Genomic DNA, 25,834 nt, shown 5'->3' with positions numbered 1-25,834 from the left:
TGCTGGGGTAGAAGTGTGAACTGCTGCTGGCTGATACCCCCGATCGTGCACATGGGCCTGTGCCCTTGTGAAAAGTGAACAGTGTAGAGCAGTGATCTCCAGCCTTTGTATGCTGAAGTTCATTGTCCCGGCAACCCAAGATCTATCCCGCCCCTTCCCTGAAGCCCTGGCTACTCCCCTCCCTCCCTACTTTTTATTGGACTGGGCCAGGGACTGGGGTGCTGGAGGGAGGTTGGGGCAGGGGCTCAGGCTGCTGCTGGTCGGTTGGCAGTGCAGCAGGACTCAGGCGCAAGCTGTCCCCATGCTGCTCCTGGAAACGTGGCTGAGTTCAGGCCCTCTCTGTGTGCACCCCTGGAGGGAGAAAGGGGTTTCCACGGTCTGCCTGCAGCCTGGCCCTGTTGGCCCATTCCCAGCCAAGGGACACTGCTTTGCCAGGGCTGGTGTCAGAGGCAGCATGGTCCTGCTGCAGCGTTGTGCTTGCGCCCGGCCAGCCTGCCTGCGGAGCGCACTCGACTGGCAGAGGCTCTGGGATCTGCCAGTCGATCGCGATGGCCGGGTTGGTGAGCGCTGGCCCGGAACCTCTGTGCATGCTCGCTGGGCGCTGGTGCCAGCAGGATGGAAGAGTGGGCAGAGCTGCAGCGGGCACCCCCTGCTCCAGGCGTTTCACTGCTGCCTCACACTCCCCACCCCTTCCGCGGAGGGGCTACCCCTCGGGCCAGGATGCAGACCAGAGCGCTAAGCTTGGAGCAGCGCTTGTCGCTCATTCCTGTGGGTTCAAGAGAGCTGACAGGGATGCGCCTCTCCTGTTGCAGGCTGTCCTGGTGGGCACCCTGGGGGCAGGGACTGCTCGTGTCACAGCCCCTGCACGGCGGTTCTGGTTCCTGGCGGGTGCCGAGGGACTCCATGCCTGCCTGGGAGCCAGCTGTGCCAAGCAGGCGCCCTGTGTTAAGTGTGCTCAGTGGAGGGGCAGGGCTGGGGCTGGTTTCTCACGCGTGCTAGGCGGCAGCCCTGGGGCTGGCCCGGAACAGCCCCCCGCCCTCCTGCGCTGGTGCCTTCACTGCCACTCAGCGGGGTTGGGTCCTGGCACCCGACAAAGAACCGCTAAGCTAGTGGTCACTCCAGGGGACGGGCTGGTGTCAACCCAGGCGTGGGGTGATGTGCCTGGGATGCTGCTATGGGCACTGCCTGGTGGTGCACCCCTGCAGGCCCATGGGATGACGTGGCCTAGGGTAGGAAACCCCTCCAGGCCCCGGGCAGGGGTGGGGTGTGTTGGGGGTCACTTCCCTTGCTGCCCCTCCCCCAGAGCAGCCCCCAGGTCAGTGCACTGCAGCAATCCCCAGGCTGCCCCGCCTCTCTCAAGCAGGCCCCACCCCGAGCCCCATCCGGCGTTCCCCGAAGAGCATGGGCTGGCCGGTACCATCGGGGAGCTTCCCCCTGCTGGCTCCCCGGGGTGAGTGCGCAGTGGTACGTCCCGACACACCAGAGGTACCAGGAGCAAGTTCTCGGAAGGACTTTATTGGGCCGCGGAGCCCAGCACGGAGCCCAAACCCCCACCCCCACCCCCACCGGGTCAAAGCCGCCTCCAAACGCCGCACCGGCAGAGCAGGATCTGCCACTCGACTGAAGCGTTTCCCGGTGGCTGCGCCGTCGCTTCCGCATCCATCTCCTTAACCCTCTGCCTCCTGGAACCTGGGCGAGGGGGGAGAGCGGCTGTTAGCCTGGGCCCGGCTTGCAGCTCCCCTCTGCTCCGCGCCAGCCAGGGCAGAACGAGGAGCAATGGGCTCACGTTGCAGTGGGGGAGGTCTAGGTTGGAGATTAGGGAAAACTCTTTCCCTAGGCGGGTGGGGAAGCGCTGGGCTGGGTTCCCTGGGGAGGGGGTGGAATCTCCATCCCTAGAGGTGTTTAAGTCCCGGCTTGACCAAGCCCTGGCTGGGCTGATTGAGTGGGGGCTGGCCCTGCTTTGGGTGGGGGGCTGGACTCTGCCTCCAGAGGTGTCTGCCAGCCCTGGGGGTCTAAGTGGAAGTGCCGGGAGCTGACCCGGAACAGCGGGAGTCAGCCAGCAGCAGGGCGGCCCTGGTCTCTGCACCACGACTTGGGCTCAGCTCTGTGGGAAGGGTGAGGCCGTGGGCTGGCCTGAGAGGCCGGCTCAGGCTTGTGGCCTAACAAGCCTCTGGTTCAGCAGCTCTTCTCTGCCAGCCTGCCTCATGTCCCACGGCGGTGTCTCCCTCGTGGCACCCCCGCCCTGGCAACTGGCTGTGCAGGGCGGTGACCCCACCCGCCTGCCACTCCGCCTTTCAAACAGGGCAGACCCAGGCTGCCAGGCACGGCGGCACCGGGAGAGAAGCAGCAGTGGCGGGACAGGCCACGGGTCTGGTCCGTGGCTCGTGAGCCTCCAGGAAGCTTGCCCACGCTTTGACACTAGGACAGATGCACGGCAAAGCAGGCGGCTCCCCACTGGCGAGGTACCACGTGGGCTCACCTGTCCACACAGGCCGGAGTCAGCAGCTCCTCCCGGCATGCTCAGACCATGGCCACGTTTGTGTGGGGGCGGCTCCCGTGGTGATTTGCTTAGAGCAGGGGCCGGTTGTGGCCCCCGCTTGCCTGGGCGCCTGCCACCATCGTGACATGGGATTTGCAGGCCGGTGGCTGCTGCTTCACTTCCGTGCTACAAACACCGTTCCGGCCTGACGCTTAGGGCTCGCACTGCTGCTCGGAGCCACGTGGACTCAGTCCACGGGTGAAAACACCACGCCCCACCCCTGCCTGCTCTGCTCAGCACCTTGCCACCTGGCGCACGAGCTTAGAATCCTGGCCTGCTGATGGGGCACGGGGCGCGCTCTTCCTATCCAGAGCCCACGCCCCGTCGTCCTGCAGCCGGCAAGGAGCCCCGCCCCTCAAGCACGGTGAGAGCTGGCGGGGCAGAGGGACAGCCCTGAACGGGGCAGGAAGATCCCCCATCTGGGGCCGGAGCAGGCACGGGGGAAGCAGTGAATTCCGAGGGTCTGTAACACCCCGGGCCGGTACCTGGCCACCACGCCCTCGATCAGCTGGCTGTATTGACTGATCTCGTTCTCCAGCTTGCTCTTCACATCCAGCAGGGCTTCGTAGTCCCGGGCCTGGCGCTCCAGGTCCGCCCGGCAGGCGGCCAGCTCGTGCTGCAGCTTGCCGACGACCTGGTTGAGCTTGGCCACTTCCTCCGCGTAGCGGCCTTCTGTGTCCTTCAAGGCGTGCTCCAGCGTGTCCACCTGGCGGGGAGCAGAGCAGAGCGCGGCGCCCTCAGCCTGTGGCCAGGGGGAGGGTCCCGCCGCCCGGGGCTGGCCCCTCTCCCACCGAGCAGCGTGGGGAGGTGGAGTGATGCCGATGAGACCCAGCACTCAGGCAAGGCCACCCGGCCGCCTGCCACGGGCGCCTTTTCCTCGCTGGCCGCGAAGGCTCGGCTCAGCCCGTAGTGAGCCCTTCGGTCACTGGGTTGTGAGCCTCGGCACTCCCTGGACTGCGCGTCGGGGCCGGGGCGAGGCTGGTGGCGGAGCCGCTAGTGGCCAGCCTGGCCAGCAGAGCCCGAGAAGCCGGGGCAGCTATTTTTAAAAAAGCCTCCGTCCCCGCTGGAGCTGGTGTGTGGCGGCTGCTCCTGCCGCGGCCACCTGGCTGGGATCAGGGCCGGCTCGCTGGGTGGCTGCAAGGCCCCTTTCCCGGGGAGGGCCTGGCTCTTGCCAAGGCTGGCCGCGTTGGCGCCAGAGAGGCAGCGTAGCAGGCGCTGCGGGGCCAAGCTGGCAGGGGCTGGGGGCGAAGACGCGGCCGATGCTCCCTGCGGGGACGTGGAACTCCATCCCGGCTCGGGGCAAAGCTCTGGGAGCTGGGCGCTGAGCGTGAAAACTCGTCCGCAGAGGGCAGGACACTCCGCACCCAGGATCGGCTCTTGGGGGGATCCCCCGCGTCCGGCCCGCCCGCAGAAGCAGCGCGTGCTGCCAGCCGCAGAGCCGGGGCGGCAGGGCCCCTCACCATTCTCTGCAGGGTCTGTCGTTCGAGCTCCAGGCCCTGCAGCTGCCGGCGCAGCTCGGCCAGCTCGCTCTTGGCGTCCTCCAGCACCTGCGTGTTCGCGTTGGCCTCCTGGGTGAGCGTGTCGAACTGCGGGGAGAGGAGAGGCGGGTGGGTTAGCTCAGGGCCCGGCCCGGCCTCGCCGCCGCGCCCCGCGGTTCTCCCCGCACCTTGTCCTTGTACCACTGCTCGGCGTCGGCCCGGTTCTGGTCGGCCACGTTCTCGTACTGCTTCCGGATCCGGGCGATGCTCTCGCCCAGCACCTGCCGCTGCGGGTTATCCACCTCCACCGTCACGTCGGAGCTGGCGATCAGCGCCATGAGGGCCTCCACCTCCTGCGGAGAGGGCAGCGGGTGAGCCGCGGCGCCGGTCGCCCCGAGGGCCGTCACCCTGGGTGAAGCAGGGCCCCCCTGCCCCCCCGCCCAGCCCGTACCTCCTGGTGGCTCTTGCGCAGGTGAGCGAGCTCCTCCCGCAGCCCCTCCAGCTCCAGCTCCAGCTTCGTGCGCAGGAAGTTGGTGTCCTCCGTGATCTTGCGCAGCCCCTGGGTGTCCTTCTGCACGCTGTCACACACGGCCTGCTCCGTCTCCAGCCTGGCGGAGGAAGGGGGGGGTCAGACCCTGCCGGAGGGGCGGGGCTCGGGCAGATTGCCTGGCCAACGCCGGCTCCCCGTCCTGCAGGGAGCCTTCTTGGAGGGCGACAGGGCTGAGCTAAGCCAGCACGGCGCAAGCGCCCCTGGAGCCTGCAGATCCGTGCAGGCCCCGAGTCCACGGGGAGGGGCATCCCCCAGTCTGGAGAGGCCCAGCCGCTGTCGAAACGGGGAGGGGAGGGAGCTGCCCTGTGGGGAAGGAACCACCTTCGCTTTGTGAAAGGGGCAGGATCCCCCGAGGCAGCCGGCAGGGCATTCGTCCCGCCCTCGGAGGAGCGAGGAGGGGAAGCCACGGGGCCAGCTAGGACTGGACAGGCCGGAGAGCTTGAAGCTAGCGGTTCGGGGTGAGCATCTCCTCCCGGAGCCCGCTCCCAGCCGAGCACCTGCCCTGCGCCTGCTCCTCGCGGGAGCAATGGCCCTGTGGAATCACCTTCCAACCCCCAGGAGAACCCAAATTGCAGAGGTGCCTGGAGCTCAGGGGCGCGGGGGTAGAAGTGGCCGGGTACTTGGTGCCCAGCCACGGGGGCTGCTCCAGCGAAGAATCGTGGGGCGCAGAGCGGAGTTGGAGATGTGCAGGCCTGCAGGGGATGCCGACAGGCCGACCTGCCTCTCCCCGGCCGGGGGGGTGTCGCCTCCCAGCGTGGGGGGGTCGTCCCCCTCGGCTGCGCTGGGACGTGCGTGGGCGAGCGCTGCGGGGCAGGAGCTGGGCGGCGGCAGCAGCGGGCACTAGGATCCCGGCTGCTCCCTGCCGCCGCTCTGGGGGTGCTCGGCCAGAGGGGCCCGGCTGACGCGACTTACTTGACCTTGAAGTCGTCGGCCGCCAGCCTGGCGTTGTCGATCTGCAGCAGCAGCTTGGCGTTGTCCATGTTGAGGTCCTCCACCTGCGGGAGAGGCCGGCGCGTCAGGCGGGGGAGCCGGAGGGAAGGAGAGAGCCGGCCCCTCTCCGCGGCCCACGGCCGGGGCCCCTCGGCAGCGAAGCGACGTTCCCTCGCCAGGCGGGATCCCCGAGAGAGGGGAGGACCCACAGCCCCGCCCTCGGCTCTGCAGAGGCCCCCATGGCCAGCTCACGGGGGGTCCACGCCCCGGCCTATGGCCTTCCTCGGGCCAGCGGCCGGGCTGGGCGGGAGTCCTGCGTGGCCTTGGCCCACAGCGCCGCCCACGCCTGCACTGTGCCTTAGGGCTGATCCCCTCTAGAACCACAGCCCCGGAGTCTAGGGCTGGCAGCGCCCGCTGGAGGCACCCAGTCCGACCCTGCTCCAGGCCTTCTCCCTGCGGCTAGCCCCTCCAACGCCCGCCTCCCCTCCCGGCAAACCCGGGTCCCTCTTCCCTCGGCCAGCCACTGCTCCCCCTGGCCCGGGCCCTCCCGTTCCCTTCCCCCTGCCCCCAACAGCACGCCTGAGCTGCCTCGCCAGCCCGCCCTAGCACCCCTCCTGCCTGCCCAGCAGCTCCAGGCCGGCTGGCTCCCCGCTCCCGGGCCAAGCAGGGCAGGGAGAACGGGCGCAGTGACCCCAAGTGCCAGGGCGGCTGTGGCTGTGGAGAGCGGGGAAATGCCACCCCTGGGCCGCCCTTCCCCCTCCGAGCGCCAGCGCTCCTGCCGCTAAGTGCCAGGATTTCCCGGGTGGCTACACACATGCCCCGGCCGGGCCCTTATCTCCGCCTGGATCCCATCTTCCGCGTGGCTCCCTCGGAAACAAGTTCGGACCTGGCTGCTCCAGCCCGGCAGGAACCTGCCAGCGGGTTTCGCGTTTCAGGAACTGGCTCATTTGCAAAGCAAAACACGGCCTTTGTTCTCATCTGCCCCCCGCCCCGGGCTCCTTGGGCGACAGCAAAGTCAAGTCAAGGGCAGGTGGCTGCATGGGGCCGGGGAGCTGTATTTCACTGGCCGGGGGCACCAGGCAAAGGGCACCCCCTCCCTGGACCCCCGGGGTGCTTGGTCAGATGGGGAAGGCCTGTGGAGGCAGCTGGGAACTAGCGGCGGCCTGCCCACGGGGCTGGAGCCGCTGCTCCGAGTCCACGGAACCTTCCCGTGGACAGCACCGGAGCCACGGCTCTTCCAAGAACCGTTCTTAGCGTCACCCCTGTTCCGGCCCCCGGCAAGGGTCCCAGTTGGCATGAGCAGGGGTGGCCAAGCCAGAGACAGCTGCAGTGTCACCCAGAAGCAGCCGCATTTCAGGGGTGGGGGACGTGATCCCCGTGTCCCACGTGGGCAGTCTCTTGCCCCGCCCGGGAGCCATTCTGCCGGTGCAGGCCTGTCTCCACGGAGCTCGGGGCAGGCTCAGAGACCCGTGGAGGTAGGAGACAACGCCGGAGGTGCCCCTCGATTCCGCAGGACGCTGATTGATGGGACACATTCGCAGAGGGCTCTGGGGGCCAAGAGATGGGGGGGACGTGAGCAGCGGAAGTCTGACTTCCGGAGGTGCTGACCCCGTCACCGCTCACAGAAGGCAACAGGCACCCAGCGCCCCTCCAACGAGCCCCGGGGGGGAATTTTCAACACAAAGGCCTTTGCTGCCCGGGCCCCTGGGATCCGTGTGCCTCAGTGTCCCCGGGTGCTTTCCTTAACACTGTGGCCCTTCTCCATCCGTCAATGGATAGTCAGCCCTGCCCCCTGCAGGTGGAAATGATCCACCTTTGGCGAATTGCTGGGTTTTTAACAAGTGAGCACCTGGCTCCGGTGCCTTCCCTCTTAAACTTCCTAACTGTCTGGGGGTGAAACACTGGAATAAGTTGCCTGGGGGGTTGTGGAGACATTGAAGAGCAGGTTGGACAGACGCCTGCCAGGGAAGGTCTAGATGATGCTTGGTCCTGCCGTGAGGGCAGGGGACTGGACTCAACGACCTCTCGAGGTCCCTGCCAGTTCTAGTATTCTGATTCTTTCCATCTGACTCAGACTGGCCCTCCTTCCTGGTTGCAAATGCAGCAGCAGAGGGACGGGGAGACAAAGGCCCCAGCCTCCTCTACCGGCTGGGATGCAAATATTTAACCAAATCACTCCCCTGAATCGGATGCTCTTGTTTTCCAGCGAAGTCAGGGGGAGAGGTGGCCTCTGACTGCAGTATACAGGGCTCTGTCACCCAGCCCCAAAATGCAGCCACTGCTGGGCTGGCACCGTGGCGGAGAGGGAAAGGAGAACACGGTTTGCAATGGAAACTGGGGGGGGGAGGGGGAACAGCTGGACCCGGCTCGCAGCCCTAGCCTTGGAAGACCTGCCTGGAGACGCTGAGGGCCGAGCCTGCAGGAGGAAGGATTTCAGCACCCCCCAAACAGGTTACCAGAGCAGAGAACAGAAGGAGCAGAGCCAGAGTGGAACACGATGCCGGGGTGGAGGCGGAGGTCAACACAGATTTTGTAAAGGGGACTCGCCTTGCCAAGGCATGGGCGTTCTTCGAGGCTGTCAGAGAGGGCGACAGTGGGGGTCCCATGCACCTGGTGCCCTTGGATTTCCAAAGGCCTCTCTCGGGGTCCCCCGCAGGCTCTGAGGCTAAGTAAGCCGACGTGGTAAGAGGAAAGTCCCGCTGGGGGGTCAGTCACTGGTTACAAGAGCAGAAACTAAGGGTAGGACTAAATGGTCAGTTTTCACCGTGGAAAGTAGTACGTAGCCGGGTCCCCCACAGCTCTGTACTGGGACCAGGGACGTTCAACATCTTTGTGAATGATCTGGAAAAAGAAAGAGGTGGGAAAAGTCTGCGGCCTGCTGAAGAGGGCCGTGCAGAGGTACAAAGAGAACTCCCAAACCCGCCTGCCACAAAACGGCAGGTTGATAAATGCAAAGTAATGCACGTTGCAAAACAGAAAAGCAGGATCCATTAGGGGAGGGAGAGAGAGAATGGATCCAAAAAGACCCAACAGAAATTGCGGGAGGACAGAGAAGGGCGATGAAGATGATGAGCAATCTGGAGCAGGCTGTGGACGGTCCGAGGTTAGACAGATCGGGAGTGTTCAGCTCACGAAAAAGACAGAAAATTACAAATGATGTGGAGAAAGTGAATCAGGAAGTGTAATTTACTCCTTCACTTATCACACACATTGGGGTTACTCATTAAATTAATAGGCAGCCGGTTGGAAACAAACAGAAGGCCACATGCCTAGTCATCCCTTGGCAAGGAGTTCCACAGGTCGTTGTGGAGGCCAAAAGTAGAATTGAGTTTAAAAAAATGAACTAGAGATGTTGATGGAGGACAGGTCTATCAGTGGCTATTAGCTAGGATGGGGAGGAACACAACCCCCTGCTCTCGGTGTCCCTAGCCTCTAACTGCCGGAAGCTGGGCGGGATGACGGGATGGATCACTGAAAAAAGCCTTGTTCTGTTCATTGCCTCTGAATGGGACACTGCGCCAGCTGGACCACTGGTCTGACCCAGGGTGGCCATTCTTGTGCTTTTTGATCCTCGGTGAACACTCCATAGTGAATGACCCATCTAGCTGCAGGCCAGCCCCCTCGACTAGCTGTGCTGCACCCAGGGAATCCCCATGGCTGCAGGATGCCTAGACCAGGGCTGCCTCTGAGGAGGGATTCTGCTCTCAGGACGGAGGTTGATCAACTGGAGAGGGTTCGGAGAGATACCGCAAGAAGGATTAAAGGGCTGGACAACATGCCTTGTTGTGACAAACTCCGAGCACTCCTGCCATTTACCTTAACAAAGAGAAGGCTACTTGGTTACAGTCTAGAAGTAGCTCCATGGAGAACACCTCTTACTTTATATTTTAGGAATGTGCATCTGTCCCTGAGTCCGTTGGTTCAAGAACTCCTCAGAAACGGTAAGAGCTAGGACCACCAAATTCAGGATACAGCTTCCTCTTGGCATAACTTAAAGCAAGGTCAGCGTTTGGTTGTGCTAGGACAATGGGATGTGCCTGGAATGGGATTGTTTCTCATCAAATGGAAAGGGAGGGGTCTGGTAAGAGGGACAGTTACACTGCAGCATGACCACAGGGGGCAGCAGATGGCCAGCGATGAAGCCCAAGACAGCTGTAACCCCACTGGGCCAGCAGGGGGTGGGGGTGGAAAAGGGGACAGCTGTCAACTATATAGTTCAGAGAGTGTCTGTATCTGTCCCACAGCCAGGGGACATGCACCTCTGAGCTGCAGTGGCCCTGGAGGAAGGACTGGGGCGGTCCTCTCTCCTGGGGGCAGCCTGCAGACTGAACCCCCCACCCCACCCCAGAGCAATGATTTACATGAAGAAAAACAAACCTATTTGAGCAAAGGACCCGAGCAAGGCCAGGTACCCGAGAAGATGTGTCATAACAGGCTCTGCGAGTTGGCAGAGAAAGACAAGGAGCCAGCGAGACCCGTTCAGACTGGAAAGGCATCAGTGCGTGTAGCCTGGGCTGTGCCGCGGGGTCCGACTGGACCCCAATGGTCCCTCTGGCCTTGGAGCCTCTGACCCTGTGTGTGCCTCAGTGACCCTGACTTCCGCTTGACTCCCGGTCTGCTGAAACCCTTCGGGCACGCCCGGATCCCTGCTCACGCTGCTAGGACAGCTGACAAGATCTGTGCAACGCAGGGGAATCCGGCTCTGCGCCTGTTTACACTGGCAGGCGGGGAGAACACGGACACCGGGGCTGGGCTGCTCCAGCGAGCGAGGAACCCGCAGCCCCAGAGACGGCCACACCCGGGGGAGGGGAAGCGCTGGCTGTAGGCCAGTGAGGCAGCAAGAGCCGGCCCGCTGCGCTGAGCGGGGATGCAAAGTCTCAGAGGACGAGAGGGATTGTTTCTGCAGCGTCTGGCGCCCAGCTGCTGTCTGCAGGCACCGACGTCTCCTCTCCTTGGCCCGCTGGGATAGGCCAGTGGGTCTCAGCCAGGGCAGGCAGAGATCTGCCGGGGGTGCGTCGGCCTCGTGTTCCACAGGCCCCCGAAAAGGCACTGGTGAAGCCCGTGCACACTAACACATCGCACGACACTTACTTGTTCCTACCGCGCTCGGTGCTGTACGCTGAACCGGAAGGGCCCTGGCTACAGGCCACTCTTCAGTAGTTGGGCTGGGACGCTGGGACCCTGGTGGCTGGTGGTGCCAGCCAGACATCACTCCGGGCAGTGAAAGGGGGCAGGAGGCAAGCCAAGTCAGAGCGGAGAAGGGCACAGCCCTCAGGAAAGCTTGAGAGTAGACAGCTGGGGAGCCGCCGAAGACTCCGGAGTGACAGATGACTCAGCGGCTGCCTTTCTCCGGCATAAGGGGACCCTAAGGGGCCAGGCCCTGAGCCCCCATTTTCCGACCAGGGTGGTTTTGGGGGTAACGAGACCCGGAGGAGGCCTGGAAGGCGGGTGCGCCACACAATGGGACAGCCCAGGCCTCTCCAGGGCACCAGTATGACCCTCACTAACCCCGACCTTGCACTGCCCGGCCCAGGGCGAGGGGGAGGCCGAAGGTTTGAGCCGCACCCGGCTGGAGCTCTGCCAGGCCAGTCGCCACTCACAGCCCCGGTGAGCTGACGGTTCAGGGCCCCGCTTGGCTCCGTTCGTGTGGCCACAGCGGGCACAGAACGTCTGGAGTCCAGCTTCCCTCCCCCGCCCCCAGGAGACCCCAGGCCTCTCCGGGGCGGTGCCCCATGGCAACCTGAGGCAGCCACAGCCAGTCTGGGGAGATGGGATGGCAGGTCGGCGGAGCCTCCCGCACTAACCCGTCTGTCCGTCTCGCCGCCCCCTTGGCTGTCTCTGCCCCGTCCCCCCTTAGGGCCTGGGCGGCTAAGGGCTGGCCCCACGCCTGCGGGTCACCCCAGGGGGGTCAGGCAGCCAGCACAGACCTGATGGGGGTCGGATGCAGACCCACCTCCCTGCCTGTGTCTGGGGTTAAGGAAGGGCAGCAGGGCCCCCTTCTCCCACCTCAGGGCCCCCGCCCTGGACAGGGGATGGGGCAGGGTCCCATGGCCCACCCCAGAGCCCGGCAGCTCAGGGCCCCCACCCCTGGGTGCCCCCCTACCTGCTTGCGCAGCTCCCCCAGGGGCCGCTCGCAGGCCTCCCAGTCCCGCTGCCCGGCGCCCTCCCGGCGGGCCCGCAGCTGGGCGATCTCCTCCTCCAGCGCCCGGTTGGCCGCCTCCAGCCCCCGCACCCGCTGCAGGTAGCCGGCCAGGCGCTCGTTCAGCCCCTGCAGCGCCTCCTGCTGGTTGCCCCCGCCCAGCGCCTCCATGTGGGAGCGCTGCCGGGACAGCAGGCCGGCCAGGCTGGACAGCGAGATCCGCGGCTCCGAGCCGCCCGCGCCCCCGTACATGCTGCCGGCCGAGAAGCCGGGCCACAGGCGGGGCGCGCCGGCCAGGGAGCCGCTGCGGGGCCGGGACATGCCTGCGGGGAGCCGGGCGCTGCCTGCTCCGGGCTGCGCCGCCGCTTTATCTGCCCGGCCGCTGCATTATTCAGGAGCCTCATTTGCATGGACAGGTAGAGGCCGGCCAATGGAAGGCGGCGCTGCAGACCCCACCCCCGCCCGAGGTGGGACTGGAAGAGGGAAAAATCCATTCCCCTTCCCGAAAGGGGTGGGGCTATGCAAATAAGGTTGGGGATAGAAGAGTGAACATTCGTGCCCCCGAAGGAAGGGTGGGGCTATGCAAATGAAGTTGGGGACAGGGAGGAGCTAGGTCTAAGGCCACCTGGGCTGGCCCCACCTGGCGGCTGGCTATGCTAATGAGGCGCGCCGGGGGCGGGGCTAGGCTCCCGCAGCCCTATTTCTGGGCGCCGGCGGCCTCGGGGCTCGAACCTGCCGCCCTGCCCCGCCATGAGCAGCTACTCGCGCACCGGCCCCATGGGCTTCAGCAGCCGCTCGCAGGGCTCGCTGTCCGGCCGCGCCGCCTCGGGCTTCCTGCGCAGCTCGCCGGGCGGCAGCCGCTACGGGCTCGCCTCCCCCTCCCTCCTGCTCGCCCCGCTGCCCGGCCCGGAGCTGGACCCGGCGCTGCACCAGCTGCGCAGCGAGGAGAAGGAGCAGCTCAAGGGACTCAACAACCAGTTCGTCTCCTTCATCGACAAGGTGCGGGGCCCCGGCCCTGGCTCCGAGCTCCTCGGGCCCCCTCCGGCCGGGGCTGCGAGGCCAGGCAGCGCGGGCGGGTCGCGTCTACACTGCCGTGCATGCTCCGGATCACACTCCGGTTTGAGCCCCCTGCCTCCGCACCGCGCTGCAGCCCGGCCCTAGTCGGGGCGGTGTGACTCCGGGTGCAGTGCAGTGTGGACGCTAAAGCCTAGACTCGGGAACACCACGCCCAGGGCTCCTGGAGCCGTGCCATGGCGTGGACCGGACCGTGTTCGCCTCCAGCCAAGTGCCGGCTTTCTCCTGGCTTGGTTTGCTGAAGGGCAGAAAAGTCACTTGCTCCATGGGGAAGTGGTGGCTGGAGGCAAAATGCTGCTGGGTGAACTGTCCCTGCATCGCTCCTCCTTCCTCCCTCTGGAGCTGGTGCCTTTTGGCCAAGCCCGTGTGCCTTTGTGTGCGCCCATGGCACCGGCTCTGGGTCCGGTCCCGCCAGCCCTGGGTCACTTGGTGAGAAAACGCCTTGGGGGGAGGCGGGAGAGCCACAGCATTCAGCCGCTGGGAGCTGAAGTGACTTGGGAGCGGGCTGCACGGTGTGCCAGCCGCCTGCCACGCCCGAGCAACCGGCTTGGCGAGGGAGGGAGCTCTGGGGGGGGTCGCCAGCTCAGCCGGGGAGGTTAGCCCGACGAAGCGGGCGAGGCCGTGTCTGCCATTGGGCCACGTCCGTGGGTGCCACTCCAACAGGGCGGGCCCGAGAGCCTGGCGCTGGCCAGCCCAAGGGACCCGAGCCGGGCGGGAGAGGGCTGAGCCAGGGCTGGGTGTGGCAAAGCCACCAGGAAACGTGGGGCAGCAGAAGCAAACGCTGCCACTTGATCCCTTCTTGTGGCAGAGAAAACCCAAGGGTTCGTCCTTCCGCCTGCCGTGCCAGGCCAATGCCAAGGGTTCTGAGCACCCCTGATCCTCTGGCACAGCCCGTTGGGGACAGGGCGGCTCTGGGGATGGGGCACGGCGTTTGAAGCCTCCCTCGAGTCTGGCCCAGGCCGGTGGGTGCCAGCTGGTCACGCCCGTCTGGTAGCTGCGGGGTGGCCCCTCTGACGTCACCCAAAGCAGGATCCCTGGCCTTGCATTCGGTCTGGGTCTCATCAGGTGGGTCCCCTCATCCTGGCCGCTAGGGACCTGGCGCAGCGGGGCAGCCCCCAGCCGTGGATCTATAGGAGACCTAGAGGCTGCTTCTTACTGGGCGTGTGGAAGGTACAAAAAGCCCCAGCCACGTCCATGCACTTGCTTTGCCAGTAGCGTGGCAGTTCCCCTCCTGCGCCTGTATTGGGGGGGGCAGGAATAGGTGAGCCCTGAGGTCCCGTCGGGCCCTTGAGTCTGTGGTTGTCCTGCTCCAGCCAGCACTGGCGCTGGTCTCGCTCCCGCCCCGGCCTCCATCTGCTGCACGACACCCTAGCAGCAGTTCCTGTTCGCCCTGTCCCCCCCTGCTCCCGGCCGGATCCTGGGGGGTGTCTGTGCAGGCTCTGGGGGGAGCGGTTATGTAGCGAGGCCCTGCTCCCCTGGAGCCTATGGGTGGGGCGATTCAAAGGGGCCCGGGGCTCCTTCCCGTAACGGCCGTGACCAAAGCCCTGGGCCCTTTTAATAGCCACCGGAGTGCCACACCATGTGCTCCTGGCAGTGCTCTGAGCTGGTTGCCCAAGGCCCCGCCCCCTCTGCCCAAGGGCCCGCCCCTCCTGGGAGAGCAGAGCCCCCCCGCCCTGAGGGCCCACAGAGGCTACCTGCTCCCCTGCCCAGAGGGCGCCAGGTTCGTTCTTGCCCGTGACCCAGAAGATGGATGAACCTGGGGGCTGCAAGGTGGCACTGCCCTGGCACGGTGTTGAACCGAGCAGGCACCGGGCGGCAGGCTCTCAGCCCCGGAGGGCTCTGTTTCTGCTGGGTGGTGTGGATCAGCGCACTGGGCCTGCACGTCGGACTGGCGGCCTGCCGGTAGCATGGACCTGTCGGGGACGGTGGCCCTGCGTCGCCCCCTGGTGGTGAAGCCGGGCTCTCTGGGGGTGGATCCGGTAGTACCGAGGTGGATGTGTAATCGACAGGCCGTCCACAAAGCAAGGTTTTCCCTTGGCGGGACGTTCCTGGCATTTGAGTGGCGCTCCATTCGGAATCAGACAGAAAATTCACAGGGCGCAACGTGTTGCCGACCCAAACGGGGGGGACGGTTTGGCATCCGCAGGGTCGACACGAAGGAAATTGACGTGCTTTGAGCAAAACGGAACGCTTGGCTTCAGAGAGAGGGAGAGGCCTCACTTAGAAATGTTGATTCAAAACTGTCTTCAATGAATTGTGTGTGTGTGTGTGTGTGTGTGTGTGTGTGTGTGTGTGTGTGTGTGTGTGTGTGTGTGTGTGTGTGTGTTGATGCAAAACTGTCTTGAATGAATGGGGGGTGTTTTTGGTTTGTTTGTTTTTGATTAAGTGAAAGACAGTCAAAACCCAGCCTTTTCCTGCAGGCAGCTGATTTTTTTTAAATGAAACTGCCTGTTCTGATGACGGAGGGGGGATTTTCGGGCTGAAAAACTTCAGCCAGGCCTTCAGACAAGAGTCTTGCATTTTTAGATCGGGCACATTCCATTCCATGCCACTCCACAGGGCTGGCTTTCCAAACCTCCTGCCCCAGGGACGCCTGGGGGGCCATTCTCTGGCCTGGGTTAGACGTGGGGGAGTCAGACCAGCTGATCACAGTGGTCCCTGCCGGCTTTGGAATTGGAATCTGGGGTGGAGAGGAACGTTGCTCCAGGGGGATCCCTGGTTCCCGCGGCTCTGCCTGGCCAGCCAGCCTCCGCAGGATTGGCCCGGTTTGTGCTGCAGGGAGATGGGGATCTTACCCCGACGCCTGGCGCTCTGCAGCCGTCCCCTGCTCTGCATCCCTCTGGGCGCTGACCCTGGCTAGGCATTTCTGGGGGCCTGCCTTAGCCCCGGAGGGGGATCTCTGCCCGGCTTCCTGCCTGGGTGACCCGGTGGGAGTGAAGGGCCGGGCCCAGCCCTACTGGTTCTCCCCACCAGGTCCGCAGCCTGGAGCAGCAGAACAAAGTGCTGGAGACGCAGCTGAAGCTACTGAAGGAGAAGGACCAGTTCAAGTCCAACCTCGGGCAGATCATGACACGCTCCAGCCAGAACCTGAAGCAGCAAATGGAGGCGCTGAGCCAGGACCGAGGCCGGCTGCAGGCAGAGCTGGGCCGCATGCAGGAGCTGCTGGAGGAGCTGAAGGGCAGGTACCTGTGGCCAGGGCCTCTTCCAGGAGACCCATGGGGGCCGGGCGGGGGCTTGTCTGGCCCTGGCTGGGACCAGCCGCCATGTGTCTTGGGTCGTATTTGCCCAGTAAACCCCTCCCACCCCCACGGCACCTCATCCACCTCCCGCACCGTGGGGCTGAGCCTGGCGCCTCCTCAGGGAGGAATCCGGAAATCAGGAGCCCAGCTCAGAGGGGCTGTCTCTGGGGGACCAGCCTTCATTGGCTCTCCTCTCTGACGCCTCCCGCTGCAGGGCAGAGGCAGCCCCAGCCACCCCCCAGAGGGACCCAGCAATTTCTCCTCCTAGGTCCCACCTCTCGGAGGGCTCCATGCAGCCACCTCCCATGGGCTGCTGAGCCCTCTCCAGTAGGGGGCGCAGTGAAGTGACTCCAGGCTGCGCCCCCAGTGCCACACCCCCCCCAATCTCTGAGCATCCTCTGAGCCCCCCGCAGCCGGGGCATGTGAGACATGCCCAGGATTCAAACCTGGAGCCCGTCGGGCATCCGAGAGCAGCAAGGCCCAGTCCAACCACCCCTCTGCCATGGGGCTGGGCTTGCACGTCAGGCCCATGGATGCTGCCTGGGTCCCCGCATGTCCCCTCTCTCCCCAGGTACGAGGATGAGATCAACCGGCGGAACCAGCTGGAGAACGAATTTGTCATGACAAAGAAAGTGAGAATTCTCCCCCCCCCCCCTTCCTGGGGATGTCTGTGCCCCAGGCTCCTAGGACACCCCCTCCCCCCCCCCCCGAGGGTGTCTGTGCCCAGCCAGCCCTGGCTTTGCCCTGTACTGCCCAGCAGGGTGCACCCTGCCCCCTGGATCCCGCTCCCCTCCCCACCATGGGCAGGGTCAGACTCGGGGCGCTGCGTGACTGGAGGAACCATTCACCCCAGGCCCGTCCCTGGGGAAGAAGGCCCACAGGGAACTTGGGAGGGGAATTGTGGGGAGCCCAGGGTCCTGGTGGAGCTGCCTAGCGAAAGTGTCATGTTCTGTGTGGGGATGAAATCCAGTCAGCCTTCTGCGGCGGACCGTGCCTCCGTGTCCCCTGCCAGCCACCCCTCTGACGGTGGCACAGGTGCATCGGCCAGGGGTGGCAAGGCAGGGACAGGCGGAGCAGTCCAGCGACTGACTGGCCCCGGGTGTGAGGGCGGCTGCTGTAGGCGATGGGTTCGTGGCGTTGGGTTGCGGTGGCAGTCGGAGGTGCAGAGCGCTGGATGGCAGTCGGCGTGCTGGGGCGTGGGTCGCGTGCACAATGGGGGTGGCGCGCTCGGAGCAAGTCTGAAGGTTTTCTAGGCTCAGACGCCCCAAACGGGGGAGCCAGGGAGGGGGCAATGGGGGGGGGCGGCACTGCCCCGGGCCCTGCAATTCAAAAGGGCCTAGCAGCTGCCAGATCTCTGCACCCTTTAAATCATGCCCGGAGCGCAGGCGCTGGCTCTGTGCAGCTTGGAGGACTGTCTGGGGCAGCACTGAGAGCTGGCTGCCCCGCCCACTCGAGGCCCCGCCCACTCGAGGCCCCGCCCCTTCCAAGAGCACTGAGCTGTCCCCTCCCTACCTCGCCCGGTGGCCTGGCAATTTTGTCACTCCCGCCCCCGCATGAGCATAGGGCGCCAAGTAACGGGTGACAACGTAATGCAGCCAGATCTGTCGGCTTGCATAAGAGAAACTCCTAATAAGGATGCGCTGGCCTGCCCCGTGCGTCGGGTTCCTCCTGCCAAGCGCCCCAGGGCCTCCCTCCTTCCGTCCAACCCAACTGGCCACTAGGCTGGTCCCTACAAACGGTCCCGTGTGCTGCTTAGAAGCCTAAACCCAGCCAACATTTCCCTCCCGCCCCCCCTGTGTCCCATGGAGCAGACTGGCTCCAGAGCATGAGCGGTGGCCCAGCTAGGGAAGGCAAGTCCAAGCCCCGCCCCTTCTGCCTGAAGCCACTCCCCTCCCCCTGAAACCACGCCCCTTCAGCAACCTGCCCAACCTAACCCCAGCCCCCAAGCGTGTTCCTGCCTGGAGGGCTCTGCCCCCTGGTGCCTGGGGGGCTGACCGGCGCGCCCCTCCCTCCACCCGGAGGTGCCCTGACGGCGTCTCTCCGGGGCCGGCAGGATCTCGACGACCTGTACCTGCGGAAGGTGGACGTGGAGTCGAAGCTGGGGAGCGCCACGGACGAAATCCACTGCCTCAAGCAGCTGTTTGCCGAGGTGGGTGCCGGCGGGTGAGCCTGCCGCACGGGGGGGGGGGTTGGGGTCGGTCCAAAGGCTCCGTCCCCTCTGGCTGGCGATCCCTCCCGGGGAGCGTGGGGCTGCAGGTGCGGGGAGTCCGTAGACAAGGCAAGCAGAGACGAATCCTCCCCCCCCCCCCCGATTGCTTCCCTCCCCAGGAGGTGCGGGAGCTGCAGGCCCAGGTGCACAACACCCAGGTGACGGTGGAAATAGACAACAGCCGGGAGCTGGAGATGAATCAGGTTATAGACGAAGTCAAAGCTCAGTACCAGGCCGTGGCGGCCAAGAGCCGGGCAGAGGCCGAGCAATGGTACAAGCACAAGGTGAGTGGCACTTCCCCCCCCCACACACACCGTGCATGCACGGTCACGCTTCCTCCTGCTTGCACGCTGCTCGCACGCTCACAGGCACGGCCCCGTGCAGGCAAAACTTCGTCCACCGCCTGCCTGTTCCCCACGCCTCGAGATGCTCACCTGCATTCCCTCTTGCCTGCCCTGCCTCCCGCCCGGTGCAACTCGCACAAGTCCACGTGCGCAGTGAGCACGCTGGCTGATCGTGAACATGGAGCTGGGGAGTGCACGAGCCAACTGTGGGCTTGCAGTCAGGCCTTGTGGCATGCCCCAGACATGGGCTCTCCCCAAAGGGTACACGGACGAATGAGCAGAGACACCCCTCCCCAAGGATCAGTGACTCCCCCGGGGTGCAAGCCCAGCTGGGAGTGGGAGGCAGCAGCCACATGGAGGGAGAGGGACCCCCACGAGCCCCCAAAGAGCCGAGGGTGGCTTCTGGCAGGAGCTGCAGGTTGTGAGCTCGCGTCCCCCACCCAGAGGCTGGGCGGATACCTGGGCTGACTCCGCTCCCACCAGCTCCCTGGTCACGGAGCTGGGGAGAAGCGTCTGAGCCCCGTGCGAGGGCCGAGCTCCCGGGGGAAGGGGGCGTGCTGGGGAACGGCTGGCCTGGCGGGTGGGACCCTACTGGGGCTGGCTCTGCTCTGCCTGGCGGGCTCCCTGGGGTCTGGGGCCGTGCCTTAGGGACCCCTCCCCCTGCGCAGTTCGAGGACATGGCGGCCCAGGCCCGGCGGCACGGCGAGGAGACGAAAAGCGTCCGGGGCGAGATCGCGGAGCTGAGCCGCTATGCCCAGAGGCTCAATGCGGACATCGAGGCCCTGAAGAACCAGGTGAGCCCCCCCTCGGGTGGCCCCCCCTCAGGCTGTGGGGCGGGGGGTGGGGCAGGGCCACGGTCTCATCCCAGGGACCCCTCCCGCAGCTCGGCCACTCCGGCCGGCTCCTCCGAGGCCAGAGTCTGCCGGGGGAGCCGGGTTCTCCCCTCTCCCCTGGGAAGTCCTGCTCCCCTCCCGCCGTGGGTCCCGAGGCCGCTGCCGGGGAAGGCCACGGGCGCAGGTGCAAAGGCTTCTGGGGGAGCAGTGGCCCGTGGTGTTGGGTGATCTCCTCCGCCCTCGGAGTCTCCGATAGGCGCCCGGCCGCCCCCCGCCCCGTAACCCTGTGTCTGCCCCGGGCAGCGCGCCAGCCTGGAGCAGGCGGTGGAGCTGGCGGAGGAGCAGGGCGAGCAGGCCCTGCGCAGCGCCCGGGAGACCGTGCAGAGCCTGGAGGAGGCGCTGAAGCAGGCCAAGCAGGACATGGCGCGGAAGGTGCGCGAGTACCAGGAGCTGATGAACCTCAAGCTGGCCCTGGACATCGAGATCGCCACCTACCGCAAGCTGCTGGAGGGCGAGGAGAGCCGGTGAGCAGGCGGGGCCGGCCGGGGTGGGGCTGGCACAGGGCCGGGCTGGCAGGGGCTGCAGCTGGGAGTGAGGGGCACCGGCAGGGCTGGGCTGGTGGGGGCTGCAGGTGGGAGTGAGGGGCACCGGCAGGGCTGGGGGAACACGGGTGGGTCGGCAGGAGCTGCAGGTGGGAGTGAGGGGCACCGGCAGGGCTGGGGGAACGCGGGTGGGTCGGCAGGAGCTGCAGGTCGGGAGTGAGGGGCACCGGCAGGGCTGGGGGAACACGGGTGGGTCGGCAGGAGCTGCAGGTCAGGAGTGAGGGGCACCGGCAGGGCTGGGGGAACGCGGGTGGGTCGGCAGGAGCTGCAGGTCGGGAGTGAGGGGCACCGGCAGGGCTGGGGGAACGCGGGTGGGTCGGCAGGAGCTGCAGGTCGGGAGTGAGGGGCACCGGCAGGGCTGGGGGAACGCGGGTGGGTCGGCAGGAGCTGCAGGTCGGGAGTGAGGGGCACCGGCAGGGCTGGGGGAACACGGGTGGGTCGGCAGGGGCTGCAGCTGGGAGTGAGGGGCACCGGCAGGGCTGGGGGAACACGGGTGGGTCGGCAGGAGCTGCAGGTCGGGAGTGAGGGGCACCGGCAGGGCTGGGGGAACGCGGGTGGGTCGGCAGGAGCTGCAGGTCAGGAGTGAGGGGCACCGGCAGGGCTGGGGGAACACGGGTGGGTCGGCAGGAGCTGCAGGTCGGAGTGAGGGGCACCGGCAGGGCTGGGGGAACACGGGTGGGTCGGCAGGAGCTGCAGGTCAGGAGTGAGGGGCACCGGCAGGGCTGGGGGAACACGGGTGGGTCGGCAGGAGCTGCAGGTCAGGAGTGAGGGGCACCGGCAGGGCTGGGGGAACACGGGTGGGTCGGCAGGAGCTGCAGGTCGGGAGTGAGGGGCACCGGCAGGGCTGGGGGAACACGGGTGGGTCGGCAGGAGCTGCAGGTCAGGAGTGAGGGGCACCGGCAGGGCTGGGGGAACACGGGTGGGTCGGCAGGAGCTGCAGGTCGGGAGTGAGGGGCACCGGCAGGGCTGGGGGAACGCGGGTGGGTCGGCAGGAGCTGCAGGTGGGAGTGAGGGGCACCGGCAGGGCTGGGGGAACACGGGTGGGTCGGCAGGAGCTGCAGGTCGGAGTGAGGGGCACCGGCAGGGCTGGGGGAACACGGGTGGGTCGGCAGGAGCTGCAGGTCGGGAGTGAGGGGCACCGGCAGGGCTGGGGGAACACGGGTGGGTCGGCAGGAGCTGCAGGTGGGAGTGAGGGGCACCGGCAGGGCTGGGGGAACGCGGGTGGGTCGGCAGGAGCTGCAGGTGGGAGTGAGGGGCACCGGCAGGGCTGGGGGAACGCGGGTGGGTCGGCAGGAGCTGCAGGTCGGGAGTGAGGGGCACCGGCAGGGCTGGGGGAACGCGGGTGGGTCGGCAGGAGCTGCAGGTGGGAGTGAGGGGCACCGGCAGGGCTGGGGGAACGCGGGTGGGTCGGCAGGAGCTGCAGGTGGGAGTGAGGGGCACCGGCAGAGCTGGGGGAACGCGGGTGGGTCGGCAGGAGCTGCAGGTGGGAGTGAGGGGCACCGGCAGGGCTGGGGGAACGCGGGTGGGTCGGCAGGAGCTGCAGGTCGGGAGTGAGGGGCACCGGCAGAGCACGGGGCACCCAGAAGCGTGGGGTGCATTGGTAGAAACCACCCTGGCAAATTCTCTGGAAGAGGCTGGGGGCTGCCGGGACAGGCTGGCGCACCGGGTGCGGGTGGGGCTGTGTTGGCAGTGGGGGTGACACCCAGAAGGGGCGCATCCCTCCTAGAGGTCTGGCTTCGTACGCTAGAGGCCGCATAAGCGAAGGGGCTGAGGTCCGCACTGTGGGGGACCCCAGACAAGTCCCCTCCCCCCGCCCCCCACAAATGCAGAGTAGGCTTGTTCCAGGAGGTAGCCCCCCCCATGGCCGTCTTCCCCCCTCTGCGTGGCAAGTGCAGGGCTGGGGCTGGTGGCTGACATGGCGCCGGCTGGGCCCTGGACCCTCCTGACGGCGCCCCCGTCTCTGCTCCTCTCCCAGGATGACCAGCCCAGGCCTGACCCCACAAATCAGCGCCGTGGACAGACTGGGTGAGTCTCTCCCTGGCTCCCGTAGCCTGGCCTGGGGGGGGAGGGCAGCCCCCTCCTGCAGGCACCAGCTGCCTCTGCATCCCCCCCGGCGGGACAAGCAGCCTCCCTTCGCAGCAGGGCCTGGGCACGTGGGCCAGGCTCTCAGCCTCCCGCCGGTACAAGGGAAGTGGGGGTCCCGGAGAGCGCCCCATTGTCCATGGCGGGGAGCATCCCTACGGGCATCGTCCTAGGACGTGGGGAGCCAGTGATGCTGCTCCAGGGACCGGGCTGGTGCCAGCATGAACCGTGGCCGCTGGCCGGTGGAGTGGCGACCGGGTTGGGCCCCCCTAGAAAGGCTCCTTCCACTGCCTTGGCTCTGTCTCTGAGCTGTATGTAAATATATGCAAATTAGTCGCTGTCAGTCTGCCCCTGCGTGCCTTGGTGGCTGAACCAGGGCCGCGTGTCCAATAGGCTTCGCCCGTCGATTTGCATGCATAAAGCCTTGCCTCTGATTGGCCAGCCAGTCCCAGCTTCCCGCCTCTCCTGGGCTCAATCCCTTTGGGAACCAATCGCGAGCCTCTTCCTAAAACCGAACCCTCTCTGATTTCTCGACTAGATTTCTAAACCCACCCCCTTCCCGACTTGCTTACGCAGCCGCACGCCCGCCTCCCCGTGCGCCGCTCCCCTCCCCGCCTGCGGCCGCCTCGCACAAGAGAGCCGTCCTCATCAAGACCATTGAAACCAAGGACGGGAAGGTCCTGTCGGAGTCCAGCCACTTCTCGGAAAACTAACCCTGGCCCGACGGGGCGGAGCCGGGCTGAGACCCGCATCACGGCCCGGCTGGCGCGAGGCCCCTTTCTGCCCTGGCTTAGGGGGACCGAACGGGCCACGAGATTGTAAGCTCCATGGACCGGGGAGCTGTTCCCACCCGACCTCTGCAAAGCGTTCAGCACGGCCCCCAAGCCATCAGCGTCGGCCAACAGGAGCCCCGGTCTCTGCCTCACGCCCCAAGCCCGTTAGCAAGGAATGAGCAGGCAAAACAGGGCTCAAAGGGTGCTGGTTTACCGCGCAGGGGGCAGGCTCTGGGCTAGTATTGCAGCTCCGGGCAGGGGGTTGCATCCTTCTGAGGCTTTACGGCACTAGGGCCAGGAGGGCAAATTCGGTACGTGCCAGGCCTGGGCAAGCGGCAGCCATGTTCCACAGTGTTGCTCAATTCAGAGGCAAGTGCTGGCACCCTGGGACCTGGCTGCGGGGCTCCCTATTGCACGTGACTAGGATAGAGCACTCCTGCTGCTGGTGCCCAGATGCCGTGGGGATGGGCCCATTCAGAGAAGCTGAGCAGAGCAACTGCACAGAGCTGCGCTGAAGCAGTGTCCTCACACCAGAAAGCCAGAGCAGGGGTGGTCACAGTCTGGACTGCATGTGGCTCACCAAAACTTTGGAACGTGCCTGGCTGCGGCCCCATAGGCCGCTCCAAGCAGCCAGCTATGTGGGCCAGCATGTGTTTCTGCCCCCTACCCTAGCACCATCCTTGCAGCCTCTCATTGGCTGGAGACTGGCCAATGGGATCTGCAGGCATGGTGCGGCCAGGTGGGTGCAGCACCCGGAGACCCGCTGCCCCCTCCTCTCTTGGGGCACACTGCCCAGACACGTCACGCCTCCTAGCCACCCCACCCCTGCTGCAAGCCACAACCCCCCTGCACCCGCCCTCCTCCCAGCTACCTCCTGCCCCCAAATTCTGCCTCTGCCTCCCCATCCCTCACCCAGAGCTCCTTCCTGCACCCAAATTCCATCCCAGCCCTCCTCCATTACTAGCCTAGGAAAGAGCAGCCCTTGACCACTTACCCAATTCTTGGAATTGCGTACCCCCCCCTCCCCCCCATTGAAAATAATTGCCCAGCGCTGGGCTAGAGTCCTCTCCTCCTTGGACCGGAAGGGTGCTTACGAGGGGAGGTCTCCTACCTGGGGTTTGGGGCCCTGTCCCATGCAGTGGCACTTAGACCATTACAGCCTAGGCTGGGAGCCAGCTGGCTTGAGAGCTCCAGCAGTAGAGGCTCCTATACTACGCTCCAGCGGTCCTAGGTTCAAATCCACCCCGGGGGTCCTGTGTGTGCTGGTTTCCCAGGGGATGGGGAGGGGAGAGGCCCTAGCAGCTCAGAGAAGAGGGGGGGGTGTCACTGCATATCCATGCTCCAGGGAGTTTATGCTCCTGGGTTCCCCTCATGCTTTGCCCACCTGCCTATTCACTCTGGCTCATCTCCCTGCCCGTGTGTGACTTTCCCCTGGGGCAGGCTCCACTCTGGGGCAGGCTGGGGGCTGTTTGAAGAGACCATTGCGATGTCCATGCTACGCAATGCCCAGCTGGGCCGTTCTGCAGCCAGGGGCCCTGTGCGGGCTGCCTCGCCTCTCAGCGAGCCCCCGAAGGGGGAACAACATGGCTGGGAAGAGACGAGCCTAAAACTGGTCCCTGCCTTGGTGCAGGAATGTCTGTGCAAATGGGGCGTGTTGCCTTTTCACTCTTCCTTGCCCCACTGCCGTCCCCGCCCGCGGAGGGAGCTCCCAGCCTGTGGCTGTGAATTGTCCATGTGCACCCCTGTGGGTGTGGGGCCGGTTCCTTGGGACCAGTCGCTTGAGGGGGAGAGAGGCACGGACGTGCACACACACACAAAACACTATTACCCCCGTAGGTTTTGCAACGTTGTGTTCGTATCGCGGCGGCTGCGGCAGGTAGGGACTATGGAGCTGGGGCGTTAAAATGGAAAATGTTACCAAGGCCTGTGATTTTGTGCAAGGCTTAACGACCCCAAATGCTGGCCTCACGTTATCCCCCTGAACAGCTCAGCTCCCAGCGTACAACACAAAACACTGTGGTGACCGAGAAAAAAGTGCAAATGTGGCCCTGAATTCTCTGACCTCCAAAGCCAAATAAAACGACCCAGAGCCATTTCTTTTTCTTTCCATGGTGCCATTTTTCAGCCTGCCTCCTGATCTTTGAGTGCAGGGGCCTGGACGGGAGGGGTACGTCTAGATTACAGGCTTTTGTTGACAGAGGCCTTGTTGCCCGATACTGTTGACAAAGCTTCTGTCGACAAAGCGTATCTAGACTGCATCCGGTTCTGTCAACAAAGCAAGCCGCTTTGCTCACATGAGAGTGTAGACGCAAAGTATCGCCTCTACACGGTCATGCCTTCTGGCCATAGAACTGTCGCCAGAAGGCGTTATGCCTTGTAGAACGGGGCTTACCGCCATTGACAAAATGCCGCGTTCTGTTCAGCAGTAGTGTACACGTAGGTTTTGTCGACAAAAGTCCAATTTTGTTGACAAAACCCTGTCGTCTAGACACAGCCGAGGAGAGCGAATGGGCCCCCAATTTTGAAAAAAGGCCCCCGAGGCGATCCTGGCACACGCAGGCCGGCAAACCCAACTTCAATGCCAGGCAAACTGGTTGACCTTCCAGGAAAGACCAGAAGTGTCCGACAGCGATGAACACACTCTTTTGGGGAAGAGACAACATGGATTTTGCTAAGGGAAAATCGCGCCTCGCCAGGCTATTAGAATTCTTTAAAGGAGTCAAGAAATATGTGTACAAGGGTGCTCCAGGGTTCACAGGGCGAATGGGGCTGGGGGACTGGTGGGTCACAGGGTGAAGGAGGATGTGGGGGTCACAGGGTGAAGAGGGTTGGGGGGGTCACAGGGTGAATAGGACCCACCCACGTGCCGCGGCTGTAGGGCAGGCCGAGCTCAGTGCAGGCTCTGTTACCTGGAGGGTCCCAGTTGGACACATGGCTGGGGTCCGGCTCCACTCGCCCTGAGGAGCCCGCTGGAGAGCCGCAGGCCCAGGGGGGGCACGGCGCAGGGAAGGGCCGTCCCGAAGTGGGGAGCCGAGGCCCCCC

General features: G+C 65.4%; 2 protein-coding genes across 2 annotated transcripts; one reads left to right on the top strand and one right to left on the bottom strand.

Moving 5' to 3' along the window:
- Positions 1-1,553: 1,553 nt before the first annotated feature.
- On the bottom strand, positions 1,554-12,019 carry LOC102452790 (keratin, type I cytoskeletal 18-like). The gene is made up of 7 exons (XM_075932990.2): positions 11,601-12,019; positions 5,480-5,562; positions 4,469-4,625; positions 4,206-4,370; positions 4,000-4,125; positions 3,025-3,245; positions 1,554-1,689 (listed from the first exon to the last, which is right to left on the bottom strand). Exons 1-7 carry the CDS (start codon positions 11,955-11,957, stop codon positions 1,668-1,670), a joined length of 1,131 nt encoding a protein of 376 aa, XP_075789105.1. The 5' UTR covers positions 11,958-12,019; the 3' UTR covers positions 1,554-1,667.
- A 318-nt stretch (positions 12,020-12,337) lies between these two features.
- On the top strand, positions 12,338-24,889 carry LOC142830132 (keratin, type II cytoskeletal 8-like). Its single transcript, XM_075932993.2, has 9 exons — positions 12,338-12,635; positions 15,684-15,892; positions 16,521-16,581; positions 18,003-18,098; positions 18,278-18,442; positions 19,171-19,296; positions 19,639-19,859; positions 21,913-21,962; positions 22,596-24,889. The coding sequence occupies exons 1-9, from the start codon at positions 12,387-12,389 to the stop codon at positions 22,730-22,732; spliced, it is 1,314 nt and encodes a 437-aa protein (XP_075789108.2). The 5' UTR covers positions 12,338-12,386; the 3' UTR covers positions 22,733-24,889.
- Positions 24,890-25,834: the final 945 nt, after the last annotated feature.

The sequence above is a fragment of the Pelodiscus sinensis genome, chromosome 7 (assembly GCF_052426305.1).
Source record: "Pelodiscus sinensis isolate ZL-2025 chromosome 7, ASM5242630v1, whole genome shotgun sequence".
Lineage (NCBI taxonomy): Eukaryota > Metazoa > Chordata > Testudines > Trionychidae > Pelodiscus > Pelodiscus sinensis.
Note: the sequence above shows the minus strand (reverse complement) of the source record. Positions and strands in the feature narration are given on the sequence as shown.

Bases quoted from the DNA above. Each gene is read 5' to 3' on its own strand.
- LOC102452790 (XM_075932990.2), bottom strand. From the start codon at position 11,957: ATGTCCCGGCCCCGCAGCGGCTCCCTGGCCGGCGCGCCCCGCCTGTGG. The intron at 4,371-4,468 runs GTACGGGCTGGG...CCCTCTCCGCAG, and splicing joins TGCGCAAGAGCCACCAGGAG to GAGGTGGAGGCCCTCATGGC. The intron at 3,246-3,999 runs GTGAGGGGCCCT...GCTCCCCGCCAG, and splicing joins GACAGACCCTGCAGAGAATG to GTGGACACGCTGGAGCACGC.
- LOC142830132 (XM_075932993.2), top strand. From the start codon at position 12,387: ATGAGCAGCTACTCGCGCACCGGCCCCATGGGCTTCAGCAGCCGCTCG. The intron at 12,636-15,683 runs GTGCGGGGCCCC...TCTCCCCACCAG, and splicing joins TCGTCTCCTTCATCGACAAG to GTCCGCAGCCTGGAGCAGCA. The intron at 15,893-16,520 runs GTACCTGTGGCC...CTCTCTCCCCAG, and splicing joins CTGGAGGAGCTGAAGGGCAG to GTACGAGGATGAGATCAACC.